We start from the raw sequence: 25,519 nt of genomic DNA on the forward strand, positions 1-25,519 counted from the left end.
AAGAGACCAATGAAAAAGAATAAAAGTGAAGAAGGTAAGAGATACCCTGACCACATGCGAGATGAAAGCCGTGAAATTTGGGCGGGTGAAGGTTTTGAAATCTTGGGTTAACGCAAAAGAAAGAGGTGATTACTTGATTAACTAATTTGTTTATGTTAACTGTCAAAGTAGTTAAATAAATTTTCATAATTAGAAATTATACTCACACACTCAATATTGATCCATACACATTTAATTGACTATTATGTCCTTACTTACAATAATAGAAGTTCAAGTTCCAAGATAAATTTAAAGATATAATTGTAAATTTTATAGTAAAAGTGTGTATGAATTTGGTAAATTTAAAGATATAATTGTAAATTTTATAGTAAAAGTGTGTATGAATTTGGTGTGTGAGTATCACCTCCCATTCCATAATTTAGGGAACATCCCAGTTTTCAAGGACCGATCAGTAAATTTATGTGAAAAACGACCACTGAGAATTAAAAAAACACACCACCGTCCGCCCATAGTCACGGCGGAGAACACCGTCAATCATAACCACAAATGGCATCAAACAGCCTCCAACCTCACTTTAAAAAACCTTATTCTTCGTCCTCAACTACCTATTTCTACATCTTCATCTCCATCTTTACCATCACCTCTCTCTTTCTCCTATCCTCTCATTACCTCACTTCCTCCACGCCACCGATCATCATTCTACAACCACAATACGTACCTGTATATAGCGACGATAACGGAGCTATATCATCTTCATCATGTGATTACACAGACGGCAAGTGGTTTTACGATCCGACAGTCAGATCTCAACGGTATGATGAAACGTGTAAAGAGATATATAAAGGATGGAATTGTATTTCTGGTAATCGATCCGGTGCGGCGGAGATTGTGAAGTGGCGTTGGCAACCTAATCACTGTGCACTTCCGTCGTTTGATCCGATTCGGTTTCTCGAATCGCATAGAGATATTAGTATCGGTAAGATTATATTTATAGTATCGGTTTCTCGTTATGCATATAATGATAGTAATATAGTCATATCAGTACCTGAAATTATCAGTTCTATTGATGCATTTGAATTTGAATAGACTCAGTAGGTTAATTAGGTGATATTGCCGCTTATTAGCTGTAGTACTATCTAACTAAAAGATCAGATAAACTGCTACGAGTTTATTTACTTCATGATTAGTTATCTTCCTATTTCAGTAGGTTTAAATGCTATGAGTAGTCATTGAATTCTTCAGGTATAATTCTAACATTTCTTATAAGAAAGGTGTATATATACAGTTAAGTTAATGTTGTCATATTAGGAAAAATGGGAGAGTGTGATATATTTTTTGAGGGAAAACAATATTAGAGTGCTCTTTTATATGATTATATCTATGTTGATAGGGTGCTACATTAAATTATCAATTAACGAGTCACGAGTAAAAGGAAGTGATAACGGTCGATGATGTTCATATATGAGTTTCATTTGTAGACATTACAATATATGTACTATTACGAATGGTAGAATTGTATGATCTGATGATAATTAGGGTCTGGCGGTTTGCTACAAAGATTATTGTAGGATGTAATTATGTAAGGATAGAGCAGAACCTTTGGAGGCCGATGAGAGGTACAGTGTCCAGAGTGTGTGATAGTGCTTACTGAACCTTTTGCAATATAGGGTCCCAGGCATATAGGTTAGGTTGCTTTCCCAATATGATGTATTAATGTGCATGGGTGGGTTCTCTGGGAGGCGCGTTAATGGAAATGAGGGTTCATGATGTTTGCCATATGTTACTTTTCATGTTTGTTATTGACTATTATGAGTCTTATGGCTTCTATTAAAATGCTATTTTCTTGACTTTATGAGGTTATGACAGTGCAGGATTTGTGGGCGACTCTTTGAATAGGAACATGTTTGTCTCTCTTTTCTGTTCTCTGAGACATGTTGCTGGTGAAGTAAAGAAGTGGCGTCCTGCTGGAGCTGATCGTGGCTTTACATTTCTCAAGTACAACCTTACTATAGCCTATCACTGAACAAATCTGTTGGCACGTTATGGTAGGTAAGCTGTTTTAGTGTGACGCATTGGGTGTGTCATTAGATATATCTCCAATGCTTTTAGTTGGCATTTTAGAAAGAATGGGCTTGCATTGTTTTTAGATTCCTCCGTGTTTTATACATTGACTTGGCTGCATCCTCCATTTATTGTAACTAATTGTAACATATTTTATAGGAGGTGCAGAGTATGTCTAATGATTGAAGTTTAAACTATTTCGTGCTATATGTACTGTCGTTTGCAGATTTTGTTGCAATATTTTTGTATAAGAAATTTACTTGCTAATATTAGTTACAGTGATTGGTTGTTCGTATTATAGAGGTTGTGGCTGTTGCAGAATAGTTCTGTCATGTCTTTTGCAGATATATATAGTTTACTATGCATATATGTAGTGCAGACATTCCTTATATGAAAGTTTAATACGTCCTTTAGTGGCCATTATAAGTTCATATAATGCCAATACATGAGAATATGATGTTGTATCTTAAACATTTGAAATCTAGTGAGACAGGTTATGTGAGTTATAAGTCAGAAAAGATCGATTCGCATCTATTGTGATAAGTTGATCGTGATAACTTGTGCTTATTTTTAATGCAAAGAAGTTTTTTTTATTGTAATTTTGTGTAGCTAGTCCTACTGACTAAATGGCATGACTCTGCGTCAATCTTAATACGATGTAGGTGGTCAGCTAATGCTAAGGGTGGTGAGCTGGAATCTTGTGGGTTTAAGGAGGGTTATAGAGTTGATGTAGATATACCTGAAGGAACATGGGCTGAAGCTCCGAGCTTTCATGATATTCTCATATTCAACACCGGTCACTGGTCATATTTCATTTCTCCTACAAATATCATTACTCACACACTAATCTCTTGGTTCGGCGAATGTAATTCCAACTGCCATATTTTGGTAAAATAGTTTAGTGCTTATATGTGTATGTATTTATCAGGTGGTGGGCTCCTTCCAAGTTTGATCCTGTAAAATCCCCTATGCTTTTCCATGAGAACAGTCAGCCAATGGTGCCAACTTTATCTACTGATGTTGGGCTTGACCTTGTCTTAAAACGCATGGTAAGTATGTTTGGTTCTCTGCTGAAGGTCTGAAAATGCATTACTCCGTATATTTACTTAAAACAGGCTCATGTGGCCTAGTTTAGCATGCCACGATTTTTTGTATAGGAGCTGATGACAAGCTTTGTTTGTTGTTATGACAATACATGCCCAAAGGGTCTTGTAATATTGGTAGGTTATGGTTGTATGAAAGTAGGTGATTGAATCTAATGAAAAACGGATGATAAGCCACGTGCTACTAGAAGATGTTAATCTCGGTAAAAATGTTGGTGGATCATACTTTCTCCAAGTAGTTGGCCTTGGGAGATTCATCTAAATATAATCTAAATATTTGAGACGTCTAGCATCGTAAGCATTGGACAGGATAAAAATAATGATGACACATTGTATCTATGGTTGTAAAGTTGCTCCTCGGGAACTAGTTGACTGGGACCGTGTTGGAACTAGTCGGCCTAGAAGAGGAATAGTCGGGGACTAGTTGGCCGTTGACCAACTTTGACTATGACGTTTTTGACTATTTTGACCTGTTTTGATCAATTTACTTTGACCAAATAAATCTGAATTTGACCAAACTTACCCGTTGACCGGTGACTTTGACCGGCTTGGGCCTAGTCGGATCGGACTAGTCCCCATATCCGGCTAGTCGGGGATTAGTCCGCCAACTTTTACAACACTGATTGTATCATTGATGATACGGAGTACTGTATCTTGAACTTTTTTTGAAGAGCAATTGCATATATTTTTAATTAAGATGAAAGTTTATATGCCCTAGTCGCACTCAAATATTGTTATTCATCATGTTATGTTCACATTTAGATATCATATGTAGAAGAGAAGGCAAGACCAGGAACAGTTCTATTTTTTCGCACTCAATCTCCTCGGCATTTTGAAGGTGGTGACTGGGATGTAGGTGGTTCCTGCTCACGCATGCAGCCATTATCATTAGCGGAGGTAAGTTTTACTGTATTATTTACTAATGTAGCTCAACATTTGTACTTTATATCACTCGTCTCTTTAGCCTGAAAATGTGCAACTGCAAAGTTCAAACATTTTTGTCACGCATCTCAATCAGGTTGAACAGTTCTTTTCTGTGCAAAACAATGGAACAAATGTGGAAACACGTCTTGTGAATGAGCACATATATGAAGCCGTTAAGGGTACTTCTTTTCGGTTACTGGGTATAACACGTATGAGTGAGTTTAGAGCAGACGCTCATCCTTCTGCTGCTGGTGGAAAGAAACATGATGACTGCATGCACTGGTGTTTACCTGGGATTACAGATACTTGGAATGATTTATTCATCGCGCATCTAAATAGCATCAAGGTACGAAACTGAGTAGTACCAATGTAGTTGATGGCTTTCGTATAAAACTAAAATATTGTTCCTGAATATATGCTAACCTGTTGTATATTATTTAATAGGATAAGTTAGATTCCCAGGCTGTTTTTGTTATTGAATTTTATATTCATCTTGTATCTTCTATTATAATTATATTTAATATTTAATGTATACCATTTTTAACAGTATTTAAAAATCATAGTTGATTTAGTTATGTGAATAAGTGGCCATTTCTGCTTATTTATATGTGCATGATTCATTTGTGTTACATCTAAAGAATGGCTCAGATCAAAATCAAAATCAAAAATATTAGTTAAAAGGGGACGGGGAATTGGTCAAATGGGTTGATTCTTCTGTAAATCGCCTTAGGTTTATTTATACTGCATACAACCTCTTAAGTCCTTTTTGGTTGGAGATTTAGACGGTGAATGACCCATCAAACTTTTATTATCTATTTTTGAAAAATTGACAAAGTAAATGTCATACAACCTGCATTTTCGACTTTCCTACTATTAACAGCAACGCATAACCAACAATGGGACTGTAAGTCAAATTTTCTTACCATCATTGGTTATGTGTTATTGTGTTGATGGCAGGAAAGTCTCCATTTAAAGTAAAAGATTAGAAAATAATTAGATCAAGGTAATATAATGGTATTTGTTAGATTTAGAAAACTAACAAAGCAGAAAGTTTGTATTAGAACATGATCTACAGTTTGTAATTAGATTCCAAACTTTTAAGATAAACTAATACTACCATCTTCCTGTGGCCATAAAGGAATAAAAGGTAGAAGGTTTTCCCTATTCTGATGTACGCAGTTCAGTATGATCACTCCTTGGCTGTTTTCAACTCTTCCCTGGCCACCACTAAATATTCATCCTAGACAAGAATCGAACTTGAGACCTCTTGCAAGGAACTCAGGCCCCAACCACTTGGCTATCTTGTGTTGGTTTGTGACCATAAAGGAATGAGATAAGAAAAATTTGCATACAAGAATAATAAGTCCTCTTAGGAGCTACAACTTTATGGTGCAAAACGCAATGCACATGCGGATGTGACCATACATCCATAATTGAGCCTTGTGAAAAGCAAATATTGGACTAACAATATAGAAAAAGGGTAGAGAAGCATCATCTAGGTCTTAGGATTGCAAATAAGGTATACTAGAACAACATCTTAATAATCTTATCCTTGAATTCAATGGTCAATTCCCTATTACATGCACAGTTATAGCAGTTGTTGCTGAGACATTATTACTAGAAATAGTCTAACATGATAACTTCACAAGGAACATAATAAACTATAAAGATATAGATTCGTTGATGGAATCAATACTTTGAAAGATAACATTCTTTTGGGAGATTGTTATCAAATCTGTTGTTATCCTGGCAATAATCGTAATTAAGGTGATATCTCCTGACCCATTTGAACAATCTCCTCTGCTTCCAAGTTAAAGAATTGAATTCCTCTTTGTTCCACCAGTTGCTCGAGCTATCTGCGCTGCAATACGTTGCATTTCCCTTCCATATACACGCGTCAATAGTGTAATTTGCGAACGAAGCAATGAAAGGGCCTTTTGACCAGTCAACTTTGTCTTTTCCTCCACGTGTCACCCAGCTGCTACCGTCCCATAGACTCATCTTGATGCTCATTGGCTGCCATCTAGGATATGCTACTCCCTTGTCTGCATGATTCCTATATGTTCTTACTGGAATAAAATCCACCATAAACCTGCTCATAAATCCTTCATTTTAGCTACATAATCAATGTACGTGCAAAATATGATTGTGTCAAAAAAACTACTTTTTTCCATTTTGGTGTGTTTTGGTTTGGGTTGACTCGAAATTTAAGTATCTGAATCACATGAAATTTTTCACTTTTATGAGAAGGAATTTTAATTTGTTACAAAAAAATGCTTACACAATTTGGTAAAGATTCCATAAAATTGAGTAAGTATGAAAATCCTTTGTGGGGTCAAACCACAGGTTGATCCTCTCTTCTCTGTTGTCATGGCCGTCAGCGAAAATGTTTGTTTGAAGAGTGTATGGCTCGTCAGAAACATTTCCCAGGAATTCGAAGTCTATTTCATCTCGATTAGGCTCTTCAGATGTAAGCTGCATGGTGAATATATACACTTCACATAAGCACTAGATCCATTTAGATAATTAGAGGTGGCCGAATAGCGAATTTAAAGTATAACAGGTTCGGATTGGTCTAATCAGTTCGGTTTGATTGACCCATAACACCTTTTGTCCGATCTATTATTAAGTTTTTGTATGTCTGATGAATATAATACATAATTGGACGTATAACAGGTTCAAATGTGTTGCTTGCAATCCGTTTTTTGAATACATTATTTCGGTTTACCCAATAACATAACATGATCTAATATGCTCATAAGTAAACAGGTCGAGATTGCCACCTCTAGGGACTAATGAACCTCTTTTGGCTTACATAAAATGCCAGGACTGTGCCAGCCGAGTGACCCGGGACCAACTTTATTGCCATGTCAATTTGACCAAACAAAAACATGTCATTAGAAGCAAACGCCGAACCTGCAAACATTCTTTGAGTTAGATATACATATTACTCAACGTTCAGAAAAGGTGCTTTGTTACCTGATTCTTGGTCGAGCTTCAAGCTTCTTGATCGACCATCAGCTGAAGTGTTGACGTGGCTAGGGGACCATGTTACAAAGAAGTCTTTATTGAAATCTCCGGTTGAAACTAACGAAGCGACCGAAGTTTCTATGAGAAAAATCCCATACAGGAGAAAGCATTTGTAAAAGCTATTCATGGCTTGTATATGTTCAACTTGTGCTACAAAAGATTATGATTGTTGCATGTAACCATATATACAGTGTTGCATGCCTTGTGAAGATACTAATACTTAAATATATAATATATGTACAAGAATATCTTTACATGAAAGCAAAGGGTTTATATATTACATTACTCCAAGACTTATATGTTAATTTAATTTACTTTGTACTGAGGGTATTTGTCATAAGAAGTCATGTTTTGGTCATTTAAGGGAACTTTAGATGCATACACTAACAGCTTTAACGGCCATGAAGTTGTGTAGATTTTTGTTTTAAATACAAACCACTCATGTTGTTATGATGATTGGTATTACAACTTTTGTACTTTATTTTAAGAACTTTTCTAATGATAACCCTAAGGGTTGTCATTAAGAAATAATTATATGCATAAATAAGTAGCACATGGAGGTAGTTTTCTGCAGGAAGTGGGTAGTTATATTGAGTGTACAATTGTTTAATGCATATCTGAATGACTTAAAGACAGCCCTTAGGGCTGTCATTAGAAATTTTCTTATTTTAAAGTGGCAATTCAGAATAATTTTATAAGCCTTTTTAGAAACATGAACTAGTAGTTGACGTTTTAATATCCTTCTAAAACTTAATTAAACCTCACTAGAATCACATCTTGGGGGTGGCGAGTGACATGTCAAAACTGGTTACGGTATAACCCAACTAGACTGAGTACAATCAATCAGCCCGGATAGTCTGAACAGGAAAAATCTTATTATACCCGTTTATAAGCCTTTCTTTAGTCAAAATGGGTTTTATTGACATTTAATAGAATAAGAAAGCTTGTATGGAAAGGGATAACATCAAGTTTATCTCTTGTTTAGGTTTTCTATAAGGATGACTTGATCACCTTCTTAGGCTTCCTTTTTCACCAGTTGCAATTCATTCCTTTCCTCTTTTGTAGTGTTCTCAAAAATGAATTTTGTTAGCATCAAACTTGTTATATCCATTAGTAATGTTCAGACATTTTGTAACTCTTTGAAAATCACAATCTAATCACAATATGTTAGATACATTAGAGCTTGCTGCTAAAAATTAACATTATAATTCACTTTTGAAAGTTCAATAACCACTTATGAAGTGTCTTAAATGTACATTACTAGCATGTAATGTATGTGATAAACTAGGTTAGATGACTTGTAAGCTGTACCACTATTACAAAGGTCAAACAATTCAAAACCAAAAAACTATTACAAAGGTCAAATTACTAAAATGTACTCCGTATGAGGGTTGTTCACTTTAATGCTTCTTATTGATTGTTAGACATAACAAGAAACAGTCATAACTAAACCATCATAGGCAGTCAGCTTCATACGTCACTAGCAATATAGTTTTGGGTAGCTAGTGAAAATGGTCGTAAAGTCGTAAATGGTCACATGATGACATACTCGTCCTCCCCAAATAATCTCAACACGGAAAACATTATCCAAAAAGTGGCAATCTTAATCATGCTTTGAGGATTTTCACATATCTTGCTAGTTTCATAAGTGCATGCTACGTGCATGTTACCACATTCGTCCCATCATTTTTGCTCTGTTAAATACATCCTCTGCATACATATACATGTTAGCTAATCAGCCTAACCCACGGATCTCTTAGTTAGTTCACTTTTGTTTAGCCCAATAAATTAATGTAGCTCAATCTTTTTTAGACCAAGTCACTGATCTCTTAGATAAGCAATCTTTGGTCTCTTTTAACCCAAGACATGTGTTACAATAATACCCACGCAGTATAGACTTCATTTCAATCTAAGAGATTATAAACTGATAATTTGTTATTATATAATATAAAGTTACATACGGAGTATGATAATTGTAAACTGATAACCAAATAAAAATATAATTAAAAAAAAGAAAAAAAAAAACCTTTAATTCAATTCACATACGGGTTGAGGAATGTTGGTACCGTGTACAAAGCTAGGTGTAATACTGGATAGTAGCCAATAAACTACGGTATATTCTGTTGTCATTGACATTAATCCTAACTAAGAATTAATATAATTATTTGCCGGCAATTCTTATAAAATAATCTTTTTGGTAATTTTTAAAAAAATGAATTATTCACGATTTAGCGAATATATAGAGACATGTTAAGACCACTCTCTATCTTAACACTCCGTACTACTTAACTGAACTCCTCTCTTTTACATCAGCATCAACTCTTCAAAAAAAAAAAAAAAAAAAATTCACTAATGTTTCACTAATACGCTCTATCGTTCAACAAATGATACCCACAAATATATCAATAAAATATAATATGCACAATATTTAAAGTACAAATTACAAATAGAAAAACCGTGGTTCCTATCTCACTTGCGTTAAGGGACCTTCAAGGTTGAGGTTAATTAGCAAGTTGGCGAGATGCACCCTATCCTTGCAAGCAAGTTGGCGGTGGCCACCTACCTTCACTAACGGAAGGTAGGAAAGGTCCAACAAAGTTGTACATGTTAAAAGACAAGTAGTTTCACCAAAAGCAGTGTATTTTTAGCACAATGGTTTTTTTATAAAAAAGATTCAACTGTTAATTATTTGAAAGACTAATATAGATGAGAGTGCTACGAGTATAATTTTTGACAATAAAACAATGGAAACCAAGTGTAATTGTAAATTTTGTAGATTTCAATGTTAAATGGAGAGTGATATGTATACAACTAATTTTTACATATACACAATTAAATATGCTTTACAGTCTGGTACAGTACAATATTTTAAAGCATATTTGTTGTGTATGTGTAAAAATGAGTTGTGTACATATCATCACGGATGTTAAATGCATTTGATAAGATTACGATTTATCCTTATTTGAAATAAATTAGAAATTAGAAATTGAAAGAAAATAGTTGTCCGTTTGATGAGCACTTTAATAGGGTTGATGGTGATAGGATGAGCCCCACAAATCATAATAATGCATTTTGTCTAATACTCCGTAATATAAGTCCAACTAAGCTATGCTCTGTCTTCCATTTATATGCCCTCCATCTCATTAAATAAATACATAATTATTTTATTTATCTAGAAATGCATGCCTGTTTTTTTTAATAGTTAGGACACTATCAAATTTATCAATGTCATGTAATGGTTATCGAGTATAGTACTCGTAGCATTTTAAAATTTTAATTTATTAATTTCATCCAAAATATGTTTTACTGGCTGAACCACTTAAGCTTTTTAGATGTGAATCGTGTTAAATGCTTTTTATTTATTACAAAACAGTTAAACAACACACTATCGCCTCATTTGTCCCAAGAAAAGGTTTATAGAGTTTTAGACCGATGACATCTATTTCCTCTTTTTCAATCGTCTTTGTGCTTCTTACCAATTACTCCGTACATCAATAATACAGAGGTTGTCTTTAGTCCATTTAAGTCATTGCTGCTTACCGTCTGAAGACATTTTTGGTGTATAACAATACGTATTACGGAGTAATATAAGTGTGTAGTCTACAAAAGCTCAGTTACTGAGTTATCTGATGCTAACGTTGTATTTTGTTTGGTCATTTTTGATTAAGTGGTGATGTAGCATTGAACCATCAGCTCAATATTTTCAATCATAAGGTGTTACGACTTGCGAGTTGTATTGGAAATGAGAATAGGTTGAATGATCATCACTTCATATATGTTCAATTTCTTTACTTTATCATTGTTACACTGAATTTACAACCTATTTCCAAAGTGTGATTACTATAATTTTCAAAATATTCAAAAGCAACCTAATCTATACGTTAAACAACTTCAAGATAATCAATCATGAATTCAATTTTCAAACCATCTAAAAATTGGTTTACTCAAAAAACATACCGTATGTACAAACAATAACCTCTAAAAAAACACAAATATGAATCCGACTATACACTCTCTTCTTCTAGAATATTCAAAAATTGGCAAACAAAAAAAATAAAAAAAATGAAAATAAAAATCAATAACTATTCGCCGTCAGGCCTCAACTCCTTTCGGAGTTTCCTAGAAAACGGTTGGCAAGCATCCACACTCAAATCCATTGCCGCCGCTAATGCCACAAAAGCAGCTGCATCCTCCGTGCAAGTCACGTGATTAACCCCAACCTCAACCTCAACCTCCGGTTTACTACACTTCCCTCCACCACCCACCGATGATGACATCACAAAACCTTGATACATCAAATGCGCCCATGACCCGAATTCAAACTCCGAACCCGACCCAGATCCAGACCCAAAACTACCATTCGGTGTAGACATCGGTGAACTCCCGTTGCTACTCATATCAATTGTAAACTTCCCACCCGTTTTCAAATTTATACTCGAGTTCGATAATATTACCGGATCGATCCCACTTACCGCAGCGTCGGGTAAGAGCTCGAACCGGTAACCGATCGAGTCTTTATTTCTAGACTCCCTCCAGGCCTCTAAACGGCCCCAAGGCTTCCATGTGCTATGGCCCGGTCTCAAAATGAGCCAACCACCTGGGTTCGATGCGCTGACACTGTTCTTCCCGTTTGACGGTACAAACGGCGTCACCATTGACGCCATAGCAACTGGCGAACCGGATAAATCATGGATTGTAACCGACCATCCTTTTCGCTCGTTTACCGGTTTTTCTTTATCGCCTCGTATCGACCCTAACCAGCTTTTTGATTCGTTTACTTCAGCTAACGATGACCTATAAAAAACAATTAAAAATAAGGCAAGGTCTAGTGATTAATTTCAGTCAGGCATTTCATCGAACACGTAGTGCATCAAGATTAAAAAAAAAAAAAAAAAGGTGACAGAACTTACTCAGATCTCAGATTATGTTCTCTGTTATGTCTGAAACTGAATTTGCAAGTGAAGACAGCTTGACGAACATTCCCATTGACTTGAAATACTTGTGGGCTACACTCGGGTTCACCATCAAACTCAAATACAAATCTCGGGTCACGTTCGACCCGAATACTCAAATGCAACTCAATCGAACTTTTCGAACCACGTTCACCAATACCAACCCACCCGTTTCGTACCACCACAGACCCTTTCTCATTCACCTCAGAATCCAACCCCACCGTCAAAACACCCAAAAGCTTACCCGACCCGAATCCACATACAGGTTTACTCTTGACTCCACCCGAATAAACCTCAATTTTCAACACGCTATTAGGTTTATCAACAACTTTATCGAACTCCGATTTCTTCAAATTAAAACACGCTTGAACTTGATCGTTCACTTGATTTACATCACCATCAGTAACTGAATTGATTTCTGCAATTTGCGTAGGATAGTTCTTTAGCTTGATTTTACAGTAACCGGCAATTGCCGGACCACTTCCGGCGCCGGTGGACTTTAAACCTAAACTTCCGACGAATATGCGTACGTAAGGACACGGATCCATTGCGTCCCTTGAAGAATTTAGGGCAATGAAACCTAATTTAGAGCAATTTGAAGTCCTGATTTGGAGAATTTATTAAAACCTAATTTGGGAATTGTAAAGCGTGTGTGCATATATATATTTAGATTTATTTTAAATGTTAAAGTACAGATTGAATGGATTAAAGAACAGAGAGGTTACAGGCTGGATTTATATTTCCAGAGATGTAAATATAAAGTACAGACTGAATGTGCTTTGACGACTTGTATTTTGTGGTGAAAAAGTTGTATGTTAATCTGGTTAATGGGGTTTATTTGTTACGTGTAATGGAAGTGCGTGCGGGAATGAGCTGGGGGCACGTATGCAAAATAAGATGCCAGCGATTTTAAGGTAGCTGTTTGTGTAAATTAGTAGAATTGTTACATTAATGGTCCTTGAATTATATTAGTTTCTTCAAACGGATCCTGTAAGTAATGACTTTAATTTTAGGGATGATTCTAACACACCCTTTTTTGATCCTCACACACCAATTTAAAGAAATGGAGTATTATTAAAAGAGTAAAAGTTTAAAATAGGTGTGTGAGGATCAAAAAAGGGTGTGTTAGAATCATCCCACTTAATTTTATTGGAATACTTGACATGTGACATACTGACAATTGTGACAGAGTTAAGATTCCGTTGGTTCGTGTCATTGATTTTGGGGTAATGATAAATCCACATGTGTTTTTAGGGGGTGTTTGGATTTGCGTTTTGAAAATTGCTTATGCGTTTTAAATAATCAGAATCAAATAATCAGCTTTATCAAAACGTGATTTAGTTTAATAGTGTTTGGATTTGATTATGTTGTTTGTTATCGCAATAATCAAATAATCGGTTTATGAGTGTTTGGAAAAATCATATCACTTGATAACTTATCATGTAAAAGTACGAAAATGTACATTCTTAAAAAATATATAGATAAATAGATAATAAAACATAATACATGAAAATCATATGATAGTCAAAATTAATTTCAATCAAAATTAAAAACGTATGATCTAGTTTAACATATAACAACCATGTTAGCTCAAATATAAATATAAGAAGACTTATGAACATATGTTAATCAACGGAACATATGTTAATCAACGGTACACAAATAAAATTGAGGAATTCATTCATTATTCTATATATATAAACAATAAAAATAAAAATAAGAAGAAGCAAATATGCTGGCGAAATCATATTGGAGTATACGAAGTATAATGCATATTGGAGTATACGAAGTATAATAAACATATATTATGGTTGATGCACAAGATTCAATACACTTGAATTGTAGAGTAATATTTGAAGTTTGCAGTAATAGAGTTCGGCCTCTAGGAGAATAAAAAGATCTTAGATTTTTTACAAGGGTATAATACAAGGATATCACGTTTTGGCTGCAGTACCTCTTCCCTTACTTTTTGATTTCCGCGTTTAAAAGCCAACAAAACGTATAAAATCAACTTTTGCTATTTATCACCCAAACACTATAAATAGATTAATTGCGATTTCTAAACGTGATAATCAAAAAATCTACCTCAAATTGCTAAGGCAAACACCCCCTTAATAAATCCACTTTTTAATGCATTAGATATTTGTACTGTACAACTGTTACTGCATAATTATGAGTGGATCTATCAAATAATCAAGTGAATATATCACCTCCCTTGATTTTGGCATAACATGAGTACGTATATATGCAATTTAAATGAAAATAATAATTTTACTTTATACTCATTAATCATATGGGAAAAAATGTTTTTTTTTTTTTAAAAGCAAACGAATTATATAAAAACCAAACACATGATACAACGTCTTTAAGGTTGCGAGAGGGCAACCAGAAACAAACTAAAACATATACAACTAACCTATCGAAACAACCAGTGGCGGATCTATATTTCGTAGTCACTGGTGTCACTAGTTCAAAGTCCAAAAAAAATTACACTATCTAGTGGTGTTTTTGTTTTTTTTTTTTTTTGGTAACCGAGGAACCACTACTACGAATAGGCACATTGGCCTCCGCGCAGCGCGTAAACCTTGGGGCAGCAGGCAACCCAGGTATCACCTGTGCCAGGAAAAACACCCTCTTGTCAGGGGCCACTATTAAGTTTGTCTGCCTATGGCAAGATTCGAACTCGTGACCTTCTGCTTCACAAGGAGCCCTGGTGGCCATCCAAGCTAAGCCTGGATGGTTACTATCAGCTAAATGTTAATATGGTTCGTGGTTTATAAGTCTAAGTGTCCTTCATTTCTACAACCTAACTCTTTGAAGCAAGTTCCACATTTTAATTTATGGTTTGATACTCCCTAGTGGCTAGTAAGATATAGATTCGTATGTTTGTTATTCTCCAATTTAAAAACACCGAGATGAATATAAAGATCAATCGATGTTGTATTGGTGATTTAGTGTTATCCAACATTCATTTTAGTTAATTGAGATTTATTTGAATACAAAAGTTATCAAGTTATACGTAATAACAGGTTCGGAGAGTGTGAAGTACACACTCGTAAGAGTTGACTAGTAACTGTCGCTTAATTTGCGGGGGTCAAGGGGGCTGCTCCCCCTTGTGGGGTCCAACCGGTTTTCCCAGCCAAAAATGAAGAGTTGTGTCTGTTCATGATAACTGTCAAAACTGATTATAGTTTCAGTTTTTGGTGGTTTTTCCTGCATTCATTATTCATAACACATACACAGAAACATACAGATTCTCTACTTGGTTTTAATTTCTTCTTTCATGGAAACAAAATCGTTCTTTTCTTATCTCAATTAGGATTTCGTGTTAACCCGAAGCTTGTGAGGGACGGAATACTTAATTAGAAAATCACGATTTAAGAACCAATCTAGATTATAAATCCTCGTACCCTATTTCTTACATGTTGGTCGTTCACTACAACCAATTTGGATTTAGGTACAAGATGGTCATTGGTGTCTTCGAGTATAGGCAAGATAGGCAATCGCTTAGGGTCCAAAAATTTAAAAGGATCTAAAATTTTAAATATGTAAATATTTTTCTCAATATATTAATTAAATTAAATAAAAAGTGTCAATTAAAGTTAAAATACCTTATTTTTTAACAGTTAAATACAATGTAAATAAATAAATGAATAAATTGGACTATTATTTTTTTATGCATAGTAAAAATATTTAACGTATATGTGAGTTTATTTTTATTTTTGTCTAGAGCTTTTAACAATAAACCGTATGTATTAACATTAATACATAAATAACTTTTGCAATAAAAATGAAAAAAACATGGAAGAAACCGACCACCAACCCATGAACTTTCAAACTTAAGACAAATGACACTAACAACCCATGAACTTTCAAACTTCATCCACTGACGAATAAACCTTTGCCGTATAACTTTAGCCGCAAAACTTTAATTTTTTATATATCGACCACCAAACTTCTATTCTGCACGAAAACACAAAAAGAGCAAAAGAAATGCGCACAACCATAATTAGATCGATCCTTTTTGACAAATTAGTAAAACATACGTAACTTTTTGTATTTGTTTGTCAAATATGGATAAAATAACTTTTGATATTAGCTAGTTGCTATGATAAAAAAGGTTTCCGTTTAAGCTATTTTGATCCAGGCAATACCATGTTCTTGATTAACATCTCGATTTGCCCAACCGGTGACGATTAGCCTCATATCGTAGCAACGTTTTTCCTTTTTATGTGCTAGCTACTTTATTTTTCAAAACTCTATCAATGCAAAACTTCAAATTTGTTTGTTTCTCTTGGTTAAACGTATTTGATAAGTATTTGTAATTGACTATTGCACAATTGAAATCTAACTAACAAATTTCTACGTTTCTCTCATTTCTACTATTTTCATGGCGTCTAAAACTTTTTTTTAACCTACTTATTTGTCGGATGTTCATTCAGAAACAATCTCTATATCTAGATAGAACATTGAGAGTGATGACTTTTTCTACTATTGGGGTGTTTCACTCTGGGTTGAAAAATTATTAATCGTATTATATGTTTTATATATGTACAACCGTATTATATGTTTTATATATGTACAGCATATCATTGCTTATATTTAGGAGATCATTGACTTTTAGGAGATCATTGACTTTGTATTCCTGATCCCGTATAATTGTATTTTGGATAGGGATCATTAGTTTATTCGTTACCAAAAATTGTGGTAACAACCTCCTGTATATATTCGATACTTGGGATCAATGAAAGGCAAGCAATTATCAAATGTTTCATGGTATCAGAGCCTTCATTCTCTCTGCTAATTTTTTTCTTCTTCTACGCATAATGGGTGACTCCAAATCTGATTCTAAATTCCATCCTGCCTTAACCATTACAAATATCAAAAACCTTATTCCTATTGTTCTCGACATGGAGAACAGTCAATACAATTCCAAACGCTAACCTACCGTATCTCGGTCTAGTGCCGAGGCTGAATATAGAGGGGTTGCCAATGTAGTCTCTGAATCTTGTTGGATACGCAATCTCCTGCTCGAGCTTCGTTGTCCAATTCCCAAGGCAACTATTGTCTTCTGCGATAATGTTAGTGCGATATATCTTTCAGGAAATCCGGTTCAACACCAACGTACGAAACACATTGAAATGGATATTCATTTTGTTAGAGAAAAGGTGGCGCGTGGACAAGTTCGTGTATTGCATGTTCCTACTCGTTATCAAGTTGCCGACATTTTCACCAAGGGTTTACCTCAAGTTCTTTTTGAGGATTTCCGAGCTAGTCTGAACATTCGACCACCTACTGTCCAGACTACGGGGGTGTATTAACCGTATTATATGTTTTATATATGTACAACTGTATTATATGTTTTATATATGTACAACATATCATTGCTTATATTTAGGGAGATCATTGACTTTGTATTCCTGATCCCGTATAATTGTATTTTAGATAGGGATCATTAGTTTATTCATTACCAAAAATTGTGGTAACAACCTCCTGTATATATTCGATACTTGGGATTAATGAAAGGCAAGCAATTATCAAATCTTTCAAAAATGACTTCTATTTATCCTACGATAGGGAAAAGATTATCTATATCTTACCTCCCCATATAACACTTTTGTAACTAACAGACCTGTGGTCCAGTGGTACCCGGCCCAAATGATCCTTGGCTCCACGCATGTAATGATGGAAAGGAATAACCATGCAGGCTCGATTCCGGGTCCTGACATGCTGTAGGGGTTTAATGGTGATGGTGTTTCGCCAGGCTCCGGTGGCATACGAGGTGCGGCTGGATGAGTTGACATTGTCAACACAGGGCTAACATGTCCCTGCCGATACACATGTTTTTGGAAAGGAATATAACACTTTTGTAGAATTGAGTTTTGTTGTTATTGTTGTAAATTTGCACATTGTAATAAAAGAATAATTATAATAATACATTTATTAAGAAAATGATCGAATCAGATGAAATATGTGTACAAGTCACAATCTAACTAGGCCAAAGAAACCAAACAAAATTTAAAACCTTTTTTAGAAATCTAGAATTCATGATACAGAGAACTATATATCTTTTTTTATTTATCTTTTTTTATGAGATAATTACCCTAATGAACCGCGTCAAACACTTTTTTCGTGTCTAGATGGTCTTACCGCCGGATATTCGTAATTTTGTCCTTGGCCGACGATAAATCGGTCTAGATTTGAAAAAAGTGTCTGAAATAAGCTATCACGTAATTTTCTCTGTTTTTTAACTTGCATGAATGAAATCAAAGTTGTAAAAGAATATACTCCGCAATTATAAACCATTTGCTAAGAAATTGATTATACCTTTAGTACTAAGGTCCAATCTAAAAAGCAGTACAGTATTAATTATGTGTGTTAATAAAGCATTTTTGCAAAGTTAGATCTTTCTAAAAATAACATTTTTACGTTTTTCCTATAAATAGGCCTTAGTACACCACGTCTGATGGCTCACAGTAAATCAAATTTTGTGTATTGTCCATTCAGTGCTAATCAAATCAAAATACTCCGTAGAACATTAACTTATGCAGTTCTTCTTTCTAAAAACATTTGGTTTTAAATTGTTGTGACTTACTAGAGTACAAAACTAGTAAAATACAGTAATTATTTGAACGACTTTATGTTAATAAGAAGGAAAAAAATTCATAATAATAACTTAAAAAGGGTAAAATAAATATAAATATTTAAATAACAAAAATCATATAATGTAAAATTAAAGAAGGCCAGCCTTATTTATAGAGGCTTATTTATTATGGCAAAAAATTTGGGCTCGCTCTAGTATAGAAATGCCCCCACAACAATAAGTCATTAATTTAGTTCTGGTACTACAATAAGTTCCAACTTTGCCTCATTTGTAAATTTTACAACACATGCACCTTTTTTCACTTATAAATTTATAATAATGCACTTGTGGACCATTTATCAGTAAAGTTGTTGTCATTACAGAGCTCAAATGTAAGTTTGTGTATGTACAGAATAAAACTTGTTCTTCCATTTCGGGCACTAAGCTATTAAGCTCCCTAGTATATATTGCATCATATTTAATATAAGTCCAAAAGTGACCCTGGACATTTTCAAATATATTTCTAAACTTATGGGTGCAACATAACGAAACTAAAGTAGCTATCAACCTGCAAGGTTGTGAAAATTTTTACTCAAAGAGTATGGGTCACGATTTCTTAGGGAGTACTCGGATGTTGACCAAATTCGATTTTGACTGAGTTTTGACTGATTTTTCAATGAATTCCGAGTTTTGACAGAGTTTGACCAAATTTTACCAAGTACTCGCCGAGTAATACGGAGTTCTGCACGATGCAATCTGCTTTAAACATTCCAAATCACCTAGATTTCTACCAAAAAACTTAACTTTGTTTCATATAGAGCTTATACGAAATCATCAATAACTAGTCAAGTTTACTACGTTTCATAAATAAACACGAAAGTAGCCCATTTCTATTACTAAGGTAAATGGATCTCACTTTAAGCTATGAGGAAAAATGTGTCGCCGTGACTATATTACAATGAAATAAGTCTAAAATGACACAAGTTTGTAAGAGATTCGAGATTTCAAAACAGAGATCGAAACGTCATACTTCTATTGAAGCCGATAAGAGAGGTCTTGAAGTTGTTGAGGATCAACCTCTGAAGGCGAACGAGTAAGAGCACATTGTGCGGTTGTGGTTTTAGGGAATGCTATCACATCCCTTATTGAGCTGCTACCGCTTAGTAGCATCACCAATCTATCCAACCCAAATGCAATTCCTCCTGAAAAAACCGTTATACTTTGTTCAATTCAAAATTCCCAAAAACAAAGAAAAATAATACGGAGTACCAAATAAATAACGACTTCTACATGTGATGCTACAATGTTGGCTCAAGGTCAACCACAACAAACATCAGACTTGAATTTGACAAATAATTATACGGCGCACAAGGTTGCAAAAGACGCGAGGCTGAGGACCTTGAAAGGTCGAATCGGTTAAACGGGGTCGAGACAAACGTTGACTTTTAAATAATATATAGGCTTTTTATAATGTTTTGTATAATTATAATTATAATTATAGTGTATTAGTTATGGAGTAATATATAAGGGATACTATGTAAGTCGATAAACCATCACAAGATAGCGCAGTGGTTTGGGCCCTGAGTTCCTTGCAAGAGGTCTTAGGTTCGAATCCTGTCTAGGACAAATATTTTGCGGTGGCTAGAGAAGGGTTGGAAACATTCACTCCTGCTAGGCTGCGTACATCAGAGTATGGGGTCGGATTAATCGCCCTCCCGGGTAGCTCGTAAAGGGAAAAACCTTCTACTTTTTTATGTAAGTCAGTGTTTTTCCCAGCTAATTTTCAAAAGGGCTTAGGATTTTCGTTATCACCAGAACAAGGCTAGACAAAGAGTTAACTTTTAACCTACGTAGACCGACTTTTCCCGACTTTGACTTGACTTGTAGCGTTGACCGCCTAATAGGACGGTTTTAGGCAAAACGAGACGGGCTAGTCACCTAACCGCCGCAAGCGTCGTTTGCAACCATGGCAGCGCCATTGAACTATTTTTTGGAACCATGATTATCGATATATTTATTGAAGAATACAATGGTTACCGATCGATTCTTAGTGTTGAAAATAGTCAATTCGACCTTAATAAGTCAGAGTGACAGCAATTTCTTACCATGTGGTGGAGCACCCATGTCCAGAGCCTCTAGAAGATATCCAAACTTTGCTTCTGCCTGCAAATAATACAGTAACTAGTAATTAGAAGCTATCCAATCGGAGCCGTTAAATGATATGAGGTTCAACCAACGACCCATTACTAGTCGTATATTTTCACCTGCTCAGGTGAAATGCCAACGATCTCTAGAACTTTTTGTTGGACATCACGCCGATAAATTCTCAAACTTCCTCCACCAATCTAGAAACAGAAATTAAACCAAGTTAAAATTAAAAAAAAAAAAAAAAAAAAAAAAAAAAAAAAAAAAATCCAGATATAAGAGGTAAAAAATTCATTATGCGATTCAGACACATAAATTGCTACAACAAATAATTATTAATCATGACTATAACAACGAAACATACCTCAACACCATTGTAGACCATGTCATAAGCCAAAGCACGAGCAGAAGCAAGATCATTCATGTCTTCAGGGTTCGGGGCAGTAAATGGGTGATGAAGGGCCTGCAAAGGTACGTATTTTTGTTTCATTAGTTTTCAACTAAATATATATTTTTTTCTGTTTATAATTATATGAAGAAAAAAAATGTTAGTTAAGCATAATAGTACAAACCTCAAGCCTCTGCTCGATATCATTCCACTCAAACATAGGAAAATCCGTTACCCACAAGATAGAATGTTTGGACTACACATCACACAAAAATAAAATTTAAGCATAATACACACACACACACACACACGTGTAATGGAGGGGTCAACATATAACATTCAGAACTTACATGGTCAACCAAGCCTAACATGTTGGCTACATACATTCTGAGCTGGTCTAAGGTTTTGTTAACCGATGCATTCGGACCCACTGCAAACAAGATAAGATCACCAGGTCCTGCCTCACATCTTTTCAATAGCAATTCTCTTTTTGTGGGATTTAAACTTGATGTTAGTGCAGGAACCCCTTCGAGTTGACCTACAAAGAGAATATGTTAACTACGAAAAACAAAATATACATCAATCCAATTCATATCAAAGATATCAGATATTCAATGTATATAATATTTTAATACGATAATGAAATTATTCCTTCGATGTACAGTATTAAACAACAATAAAAAAAGTGACTCAATATGCAGGTAAATAATGTTTCTGAACATAAACCAACAGCTATATACACCGAAAATGATAATATCCTACATATTAACTAATTATATCAGTTAAAAAAACGGATATGTCTGGTCAATCAATGGACCTATTTTGACCTTATTTGATCTGTTAAACAAGTTGCTGGCTTTTCATCAGCCCTTGTGCGCTAGCCTTTTACGAAACTCATATTCGTTAAAAAAAGATCATATTAATTTGAATACTATACCATCTTCCATGATCTTCAAAAAAGGCAAACCCTTTGCCCCGGATTTGATTGCTTCACTAACTATTTCACCTTTTTTTAAAGCCGTGTTGGAAAAAGATTTGGAGCCTGAAGGCACGCATAACACTTTAATTATCCCACCGCCACTTACGGTATCGGCAAAAACTTTGAAAGACGAATCTGAGAAAATATCAGTTACCTGCAAACGCAATATCAGCAAGAGAAGTGGTTGCATACTTGCATTAATATAAGATATTCGAATACAACAAAATTAAAAAAAAAAAAAGTTGCATTGTGATCACAAATATTTACATCTTTGAGTTCAAGATCAAAGCGGGTATCTGGCCTGTCTGAACCATAACGACTCATTGCTTCGGCATAAGTAAGCCTTGGGAAAGGATTTGGCAGCTCAATACCTTTGATTTCTAGAAAAATCTGAATCATAATAATAACAATAATCAATTTTTGATATAAAGCGTTTAAAATCGAAGAAGAATCCAACCTAAATTTTAGTAAAATTCATTGCATATAAAGTGTTATTAACCATTCTAATCAAATCTTCATTGAGGCTTAACATGTCCTCAAGCGGAGTGAATGCCAATTCGATATCCAATTGTGTGAATTCAGGTTGTCTATCAGCTCTTAAATCTTCATCCCTAAAACATCTGAAACAAATAATCCTCAATTAGTTGAACTGTCAACAAAATAAACATAAGTATTAAAAGAAGTATATGAAAGTGAACCTTGCTACTTGATAATATTTGTCAAAACCAGAGACCATAAGCATTTGTTTGAATAGCTGTGGACTTTGGGGCAAAGCGTAGAATGTTCCTGGCTTCATGTAGTGAACTAGTGTGAATTACAGTACAACTACTATAACATACTGATTATATTCAGACCTAAAATTCATGTTGGTGTTATGAATGTGCACATTTAGATATAAATAAAATTATAAAATAACCAGATTTTAGATTAGGTCACTTAATATGCAAAACTAGCAATGAGAAGAGGATACGAACGTTGAAAGAAATACAGTACCTGAACTCTTGATGGAACCAAATAATCCCGAGCACCTTCAGGAGTCGACCTCGAGAGTATTGGCGTCTCAATCTAGCTTAAACCCGTTAAAAATTCAAGATCAAAACAAAGAAAGGGAGATCATTTATTATCGAAACCAAATGTTTCATAATTTAAAGAATTCAGACCGTAAGTTTCAAGAAAGTACCTCCACAAAACCATGCACGTCTTCTAAATACCTTCGAATGAGCTTCACAACTTGATGTCGTAGAATTATGTTGGAACTCATTTGCGGTCGACGTAGATCAAGGCAACGGTATCTACAATATTGATTTTAACACATTAAACAAAAAATAATCCCAAAAACTATAATCCACCTTTGAGGTAAACTTTTCATAAAGGAATAACACTGATGTTTATAGGTGGCAGTTTCGACTCATTTACTTTTGAATAGCATGATCCAAGTTATGTTTCCCGACGATTAAATAACACCCTAAAACCTCTTTAAAAAGTTTCCCAGGCGTATTTATAACGCATAAAACCTCCTTAAATAGTTTTAATACAACTTAGAAGATATTACTTTCATAATCATATTCAAACACTAAAAACGTTGGACACAAGTGTTTCCGGTCAACCCAACCAACCCCAGGCATTACCAAAATAAACTACCCGTTTTGACTCCCTACGCAAGCCACCCATTTTGATACCTTTAGTAATGATAGTAACAACAGATGGCATGTGAACGTAATGCGGAACTAGCAATATAAGCATGCTTTCTACCACTTCCAAACAAAATACTCACGTGATTAAAAAAAAATCTATGCTTTCTACCTCAAGCGAATTTCCTCTTTGATAGAATCTTTAGCATCATCAGAACTTGTAACCAAAAATGGCAACTTAGCCCTAACTGAATTCAACACTTGAACTTGCTCTGCAGTTACCTGAGGCAGATGATAGATTACACTATAGAGATATTCGTATATCTTTCAGACCTTAAATCACAAAAGAGCCTACCTCTATCATACCAGTCTTCATGTTTTTGTTAATTGAATCACTTGGGCGTAGTCGAACAACACCTTCTATAGAAATCACATACTCAAGTCTTAAGTCATTCACCATAGAATGAGCATCAGGGTATTCATTAGGAAGTGTTGTAACCTGATTTTAACCAATCCAACGAGTGTAACAAATTAACGATAATGCTGGTATCACAACGTACCTTCACACAATAGATATATAGAGCAAGTGACTTGTTTATGGAACCAAGTTTCAATCTTTTTGGATGTCACTGCAACTAAGTTGATTTTCAGCAACATATATGGAACCATATTACTACTAACAAATGTGAAACAAAAAACACTACAAAATAAAACTGTGACCACTATTTACTTTTTCGACTTACAAAAGCTATCAAGTTTCGACCAATTGTGCAAACATGAGTAAAAAGATTAAAACTTCCATATATAAATCACTTGCCCAACAATATATAAACAAATTTACAGCAAAATAACTACATACAAACTAATTTCAAGAAAATTTTTTAAATTAACAAAACCTGGACAATTCCAGAATGATCTCTGAGGCTAATAAAAGTGAGCCCACCATGACCCCTATGAAGTGCAACCCACCCACAAAGTCTAACCCGTTTACCCACATCATTCTCACCTAATTCACCACATAACGCATTTCTATTTACCCATTCAAGATTGGTGGTTTCATGAATGGATCCGGGAACGGATTCTCGTCGTTGTTCTTTAGCAGTTGTAGGCTGATTACTGACAACAGGTTCTATAGTTGAAGCAGAAACCAAAGAAAATGGTTTTGTTAAAAGGGGTTTAAGGAATACGTGGTTATACCGAAAGAGATTCCGGGTTTGGGTTGAGAGGTACCTGGTCCGGATTGCTACGTCGGGTAAGACCCGCAGAATAACGGACATGACTCGGGTTTTTGCAGAGGGATGGAAAAAAGAGCCACTTATCTATCAGGAAGATGAAAGAAGCTTATATAGGTTGTAAATTAGTAACTAAGTTTAAATGGTCCCTTAAGATTGACTGTTAGTCAATAGTAGCCCAAAGTTTTGTTACTGATTTTTTGGAATCTGATTTAACCGAGTCTGGGTTAACATATTAAGGTATTGTTTGTTTTCCTGTCTGCAGACCTTATTATATCTTATGTCTGCGTGTCTGCAGAAATTTTGATTACAGACAGTTTGTTTTTCTGAAGACATAAGATAAAATTATGTCTTATTATGTCTGCAGCCTCGCAGACTTAGAAATGTGCTTCTAAGTGCTGCAGACAAAATTAAGTTATGTTGCAGACCTAAAAACAAACACTCTTCATTATTCAGCATACATACATTCAGACCACATCTTCTTTACAGAC

The 25,519-nt window shown here is 34.8% G+C and overlaps 2 protein-coding genes and 1 pseudogene across 2 annotated transcripts; 1 reads left to right on the plus strand and 2 right to left on the minus strand.

The window, feature by feature from the left end:
* The first annotated feature begins 490 nt into the window (after nucleotides 1-490).
* Nucleotides 491-7,319, plus strand: LOC139890901 (protein trichome birefringence-like 13; annotated as a pseudogene).
* Nucleotides 7,320-10,931: 3,612 nt separating this feature from the next.
* On the minus strand, nucleotides 10,932-12,700 carry LOC139890902 (uncharacterized). The gene is made up of 2 exons (XM_071873827.1): nucleotides 12,029-12,700; nucleotides 10,932-11,912 (listed from the first exon to the last, which is right to left on the minus strand). The coding sequence occupies exons 1-2, from the start codon at nucleotides 12,616-12,618 to the stop codon at nucleotides 11,201-11,203; spliced, it is 1,302 nt and encodes a 433-aa protein (XP_071729928.1). The 5' UTR covers nucleotides 12,619-12,700; the 3' UTR covers nucleotides 10,932-11,200.
* Nucleotides 12,701-19,506: 6,806 nt separating this feature from the next.
* Nucleotides 19,507-25,082, minus strand: LOC139890903 (aspartate--tRNA ligase, chloroplastic/mitochondrial-like). Its single transcript, XM_071873828.1, has 15 exons — nucleotides 24,693-25,082; nucleotides 24,152-24,295; nucleotides 23,969-24,078; nucleotides 23,346-23,457; nucleotides 23,159-23,230; nucleotides 22,864-22,955; nucleotides 22,665-22,785; nucleotides 22,433-22,555; nucleotides 22,124-22,319; nucleotides 21,537-21,724; nucleotides 21,371-21,442; nucleotides 21,163-21,261; nucleotides 20,918-20,998; nucleotides 20,759-20,816; nucleotides 19,507-19,855 (listed from the first exon to the last, which is right to left on the minus strand). Exons 1-15 carry the CDS (start codon nucleotides 25,071-25,073, stop codon nucleotides 19,686-19,688), a joined length of 2,019 nt encoding a protein of 672 aa, XP_071729929.1. The 5' UTR covers nucleotides 25,074-25,082; the 3' UTR covers nucleotides 19,507-19,685.
* Between the last annotated feature and the right edge of the window lie 437 nt (nucleotides 25,083-25,519).

The sequence above is a fragment of the Rutidosis leptorrhynchoides genome, chromosome 2 (genome assembly GCF_046630445.1).
Source record: "Rutidosis leptorrhynchoides isolate AG116_Rl617_1_P2 chromosome 2, CSIRO_AGI_Rlap_v1, whole genome shotgun sequence".
Lineage (NCBI taxonomy): Eukaryota > Viridiplantae > Streptophyta > Magnoliopsida > Asterales > Asteraceae > Rutidosis > Rutidosis leptorrhynchoides.

Coding starts and splice junctions, on each gene's coding strand:
- LOC139890903 (XM_071873828.1), bottom strand. CDS start 25,073: ATGTCCGTTATTCTGCGGGTCTTACCCGACGTAGCAATCCGGACCAGG. Junction 22,956..23,158: donor TGGTTCCATCAAGAGTTCAG/GTACTGTATTTC, acceptor CACTACATGAAG/CCAGGAACATTCTACGCTTT. Junction 20,817..20,917: donor TTGGCATTTCACCTGAGCAG/GTGAAAATATAC, acceptor TATTATTTGCAG/GCAGAAGCAAAGTTTGGATA.
- LOC139890902 (XM_071873827.1), bottom strand. CDS start 12,618: ATGGATCCGTGTCCTTACGTACGCATATTCGTCGGAAGTTTAGGTTTA. Junction 11,913..12,028: donor GAACATAATCTGAGATCTGA/GTAAGTTCTGTC, acceptor TGTTTTTTATAG/GTCATCGTTAGCTGAAGTAA.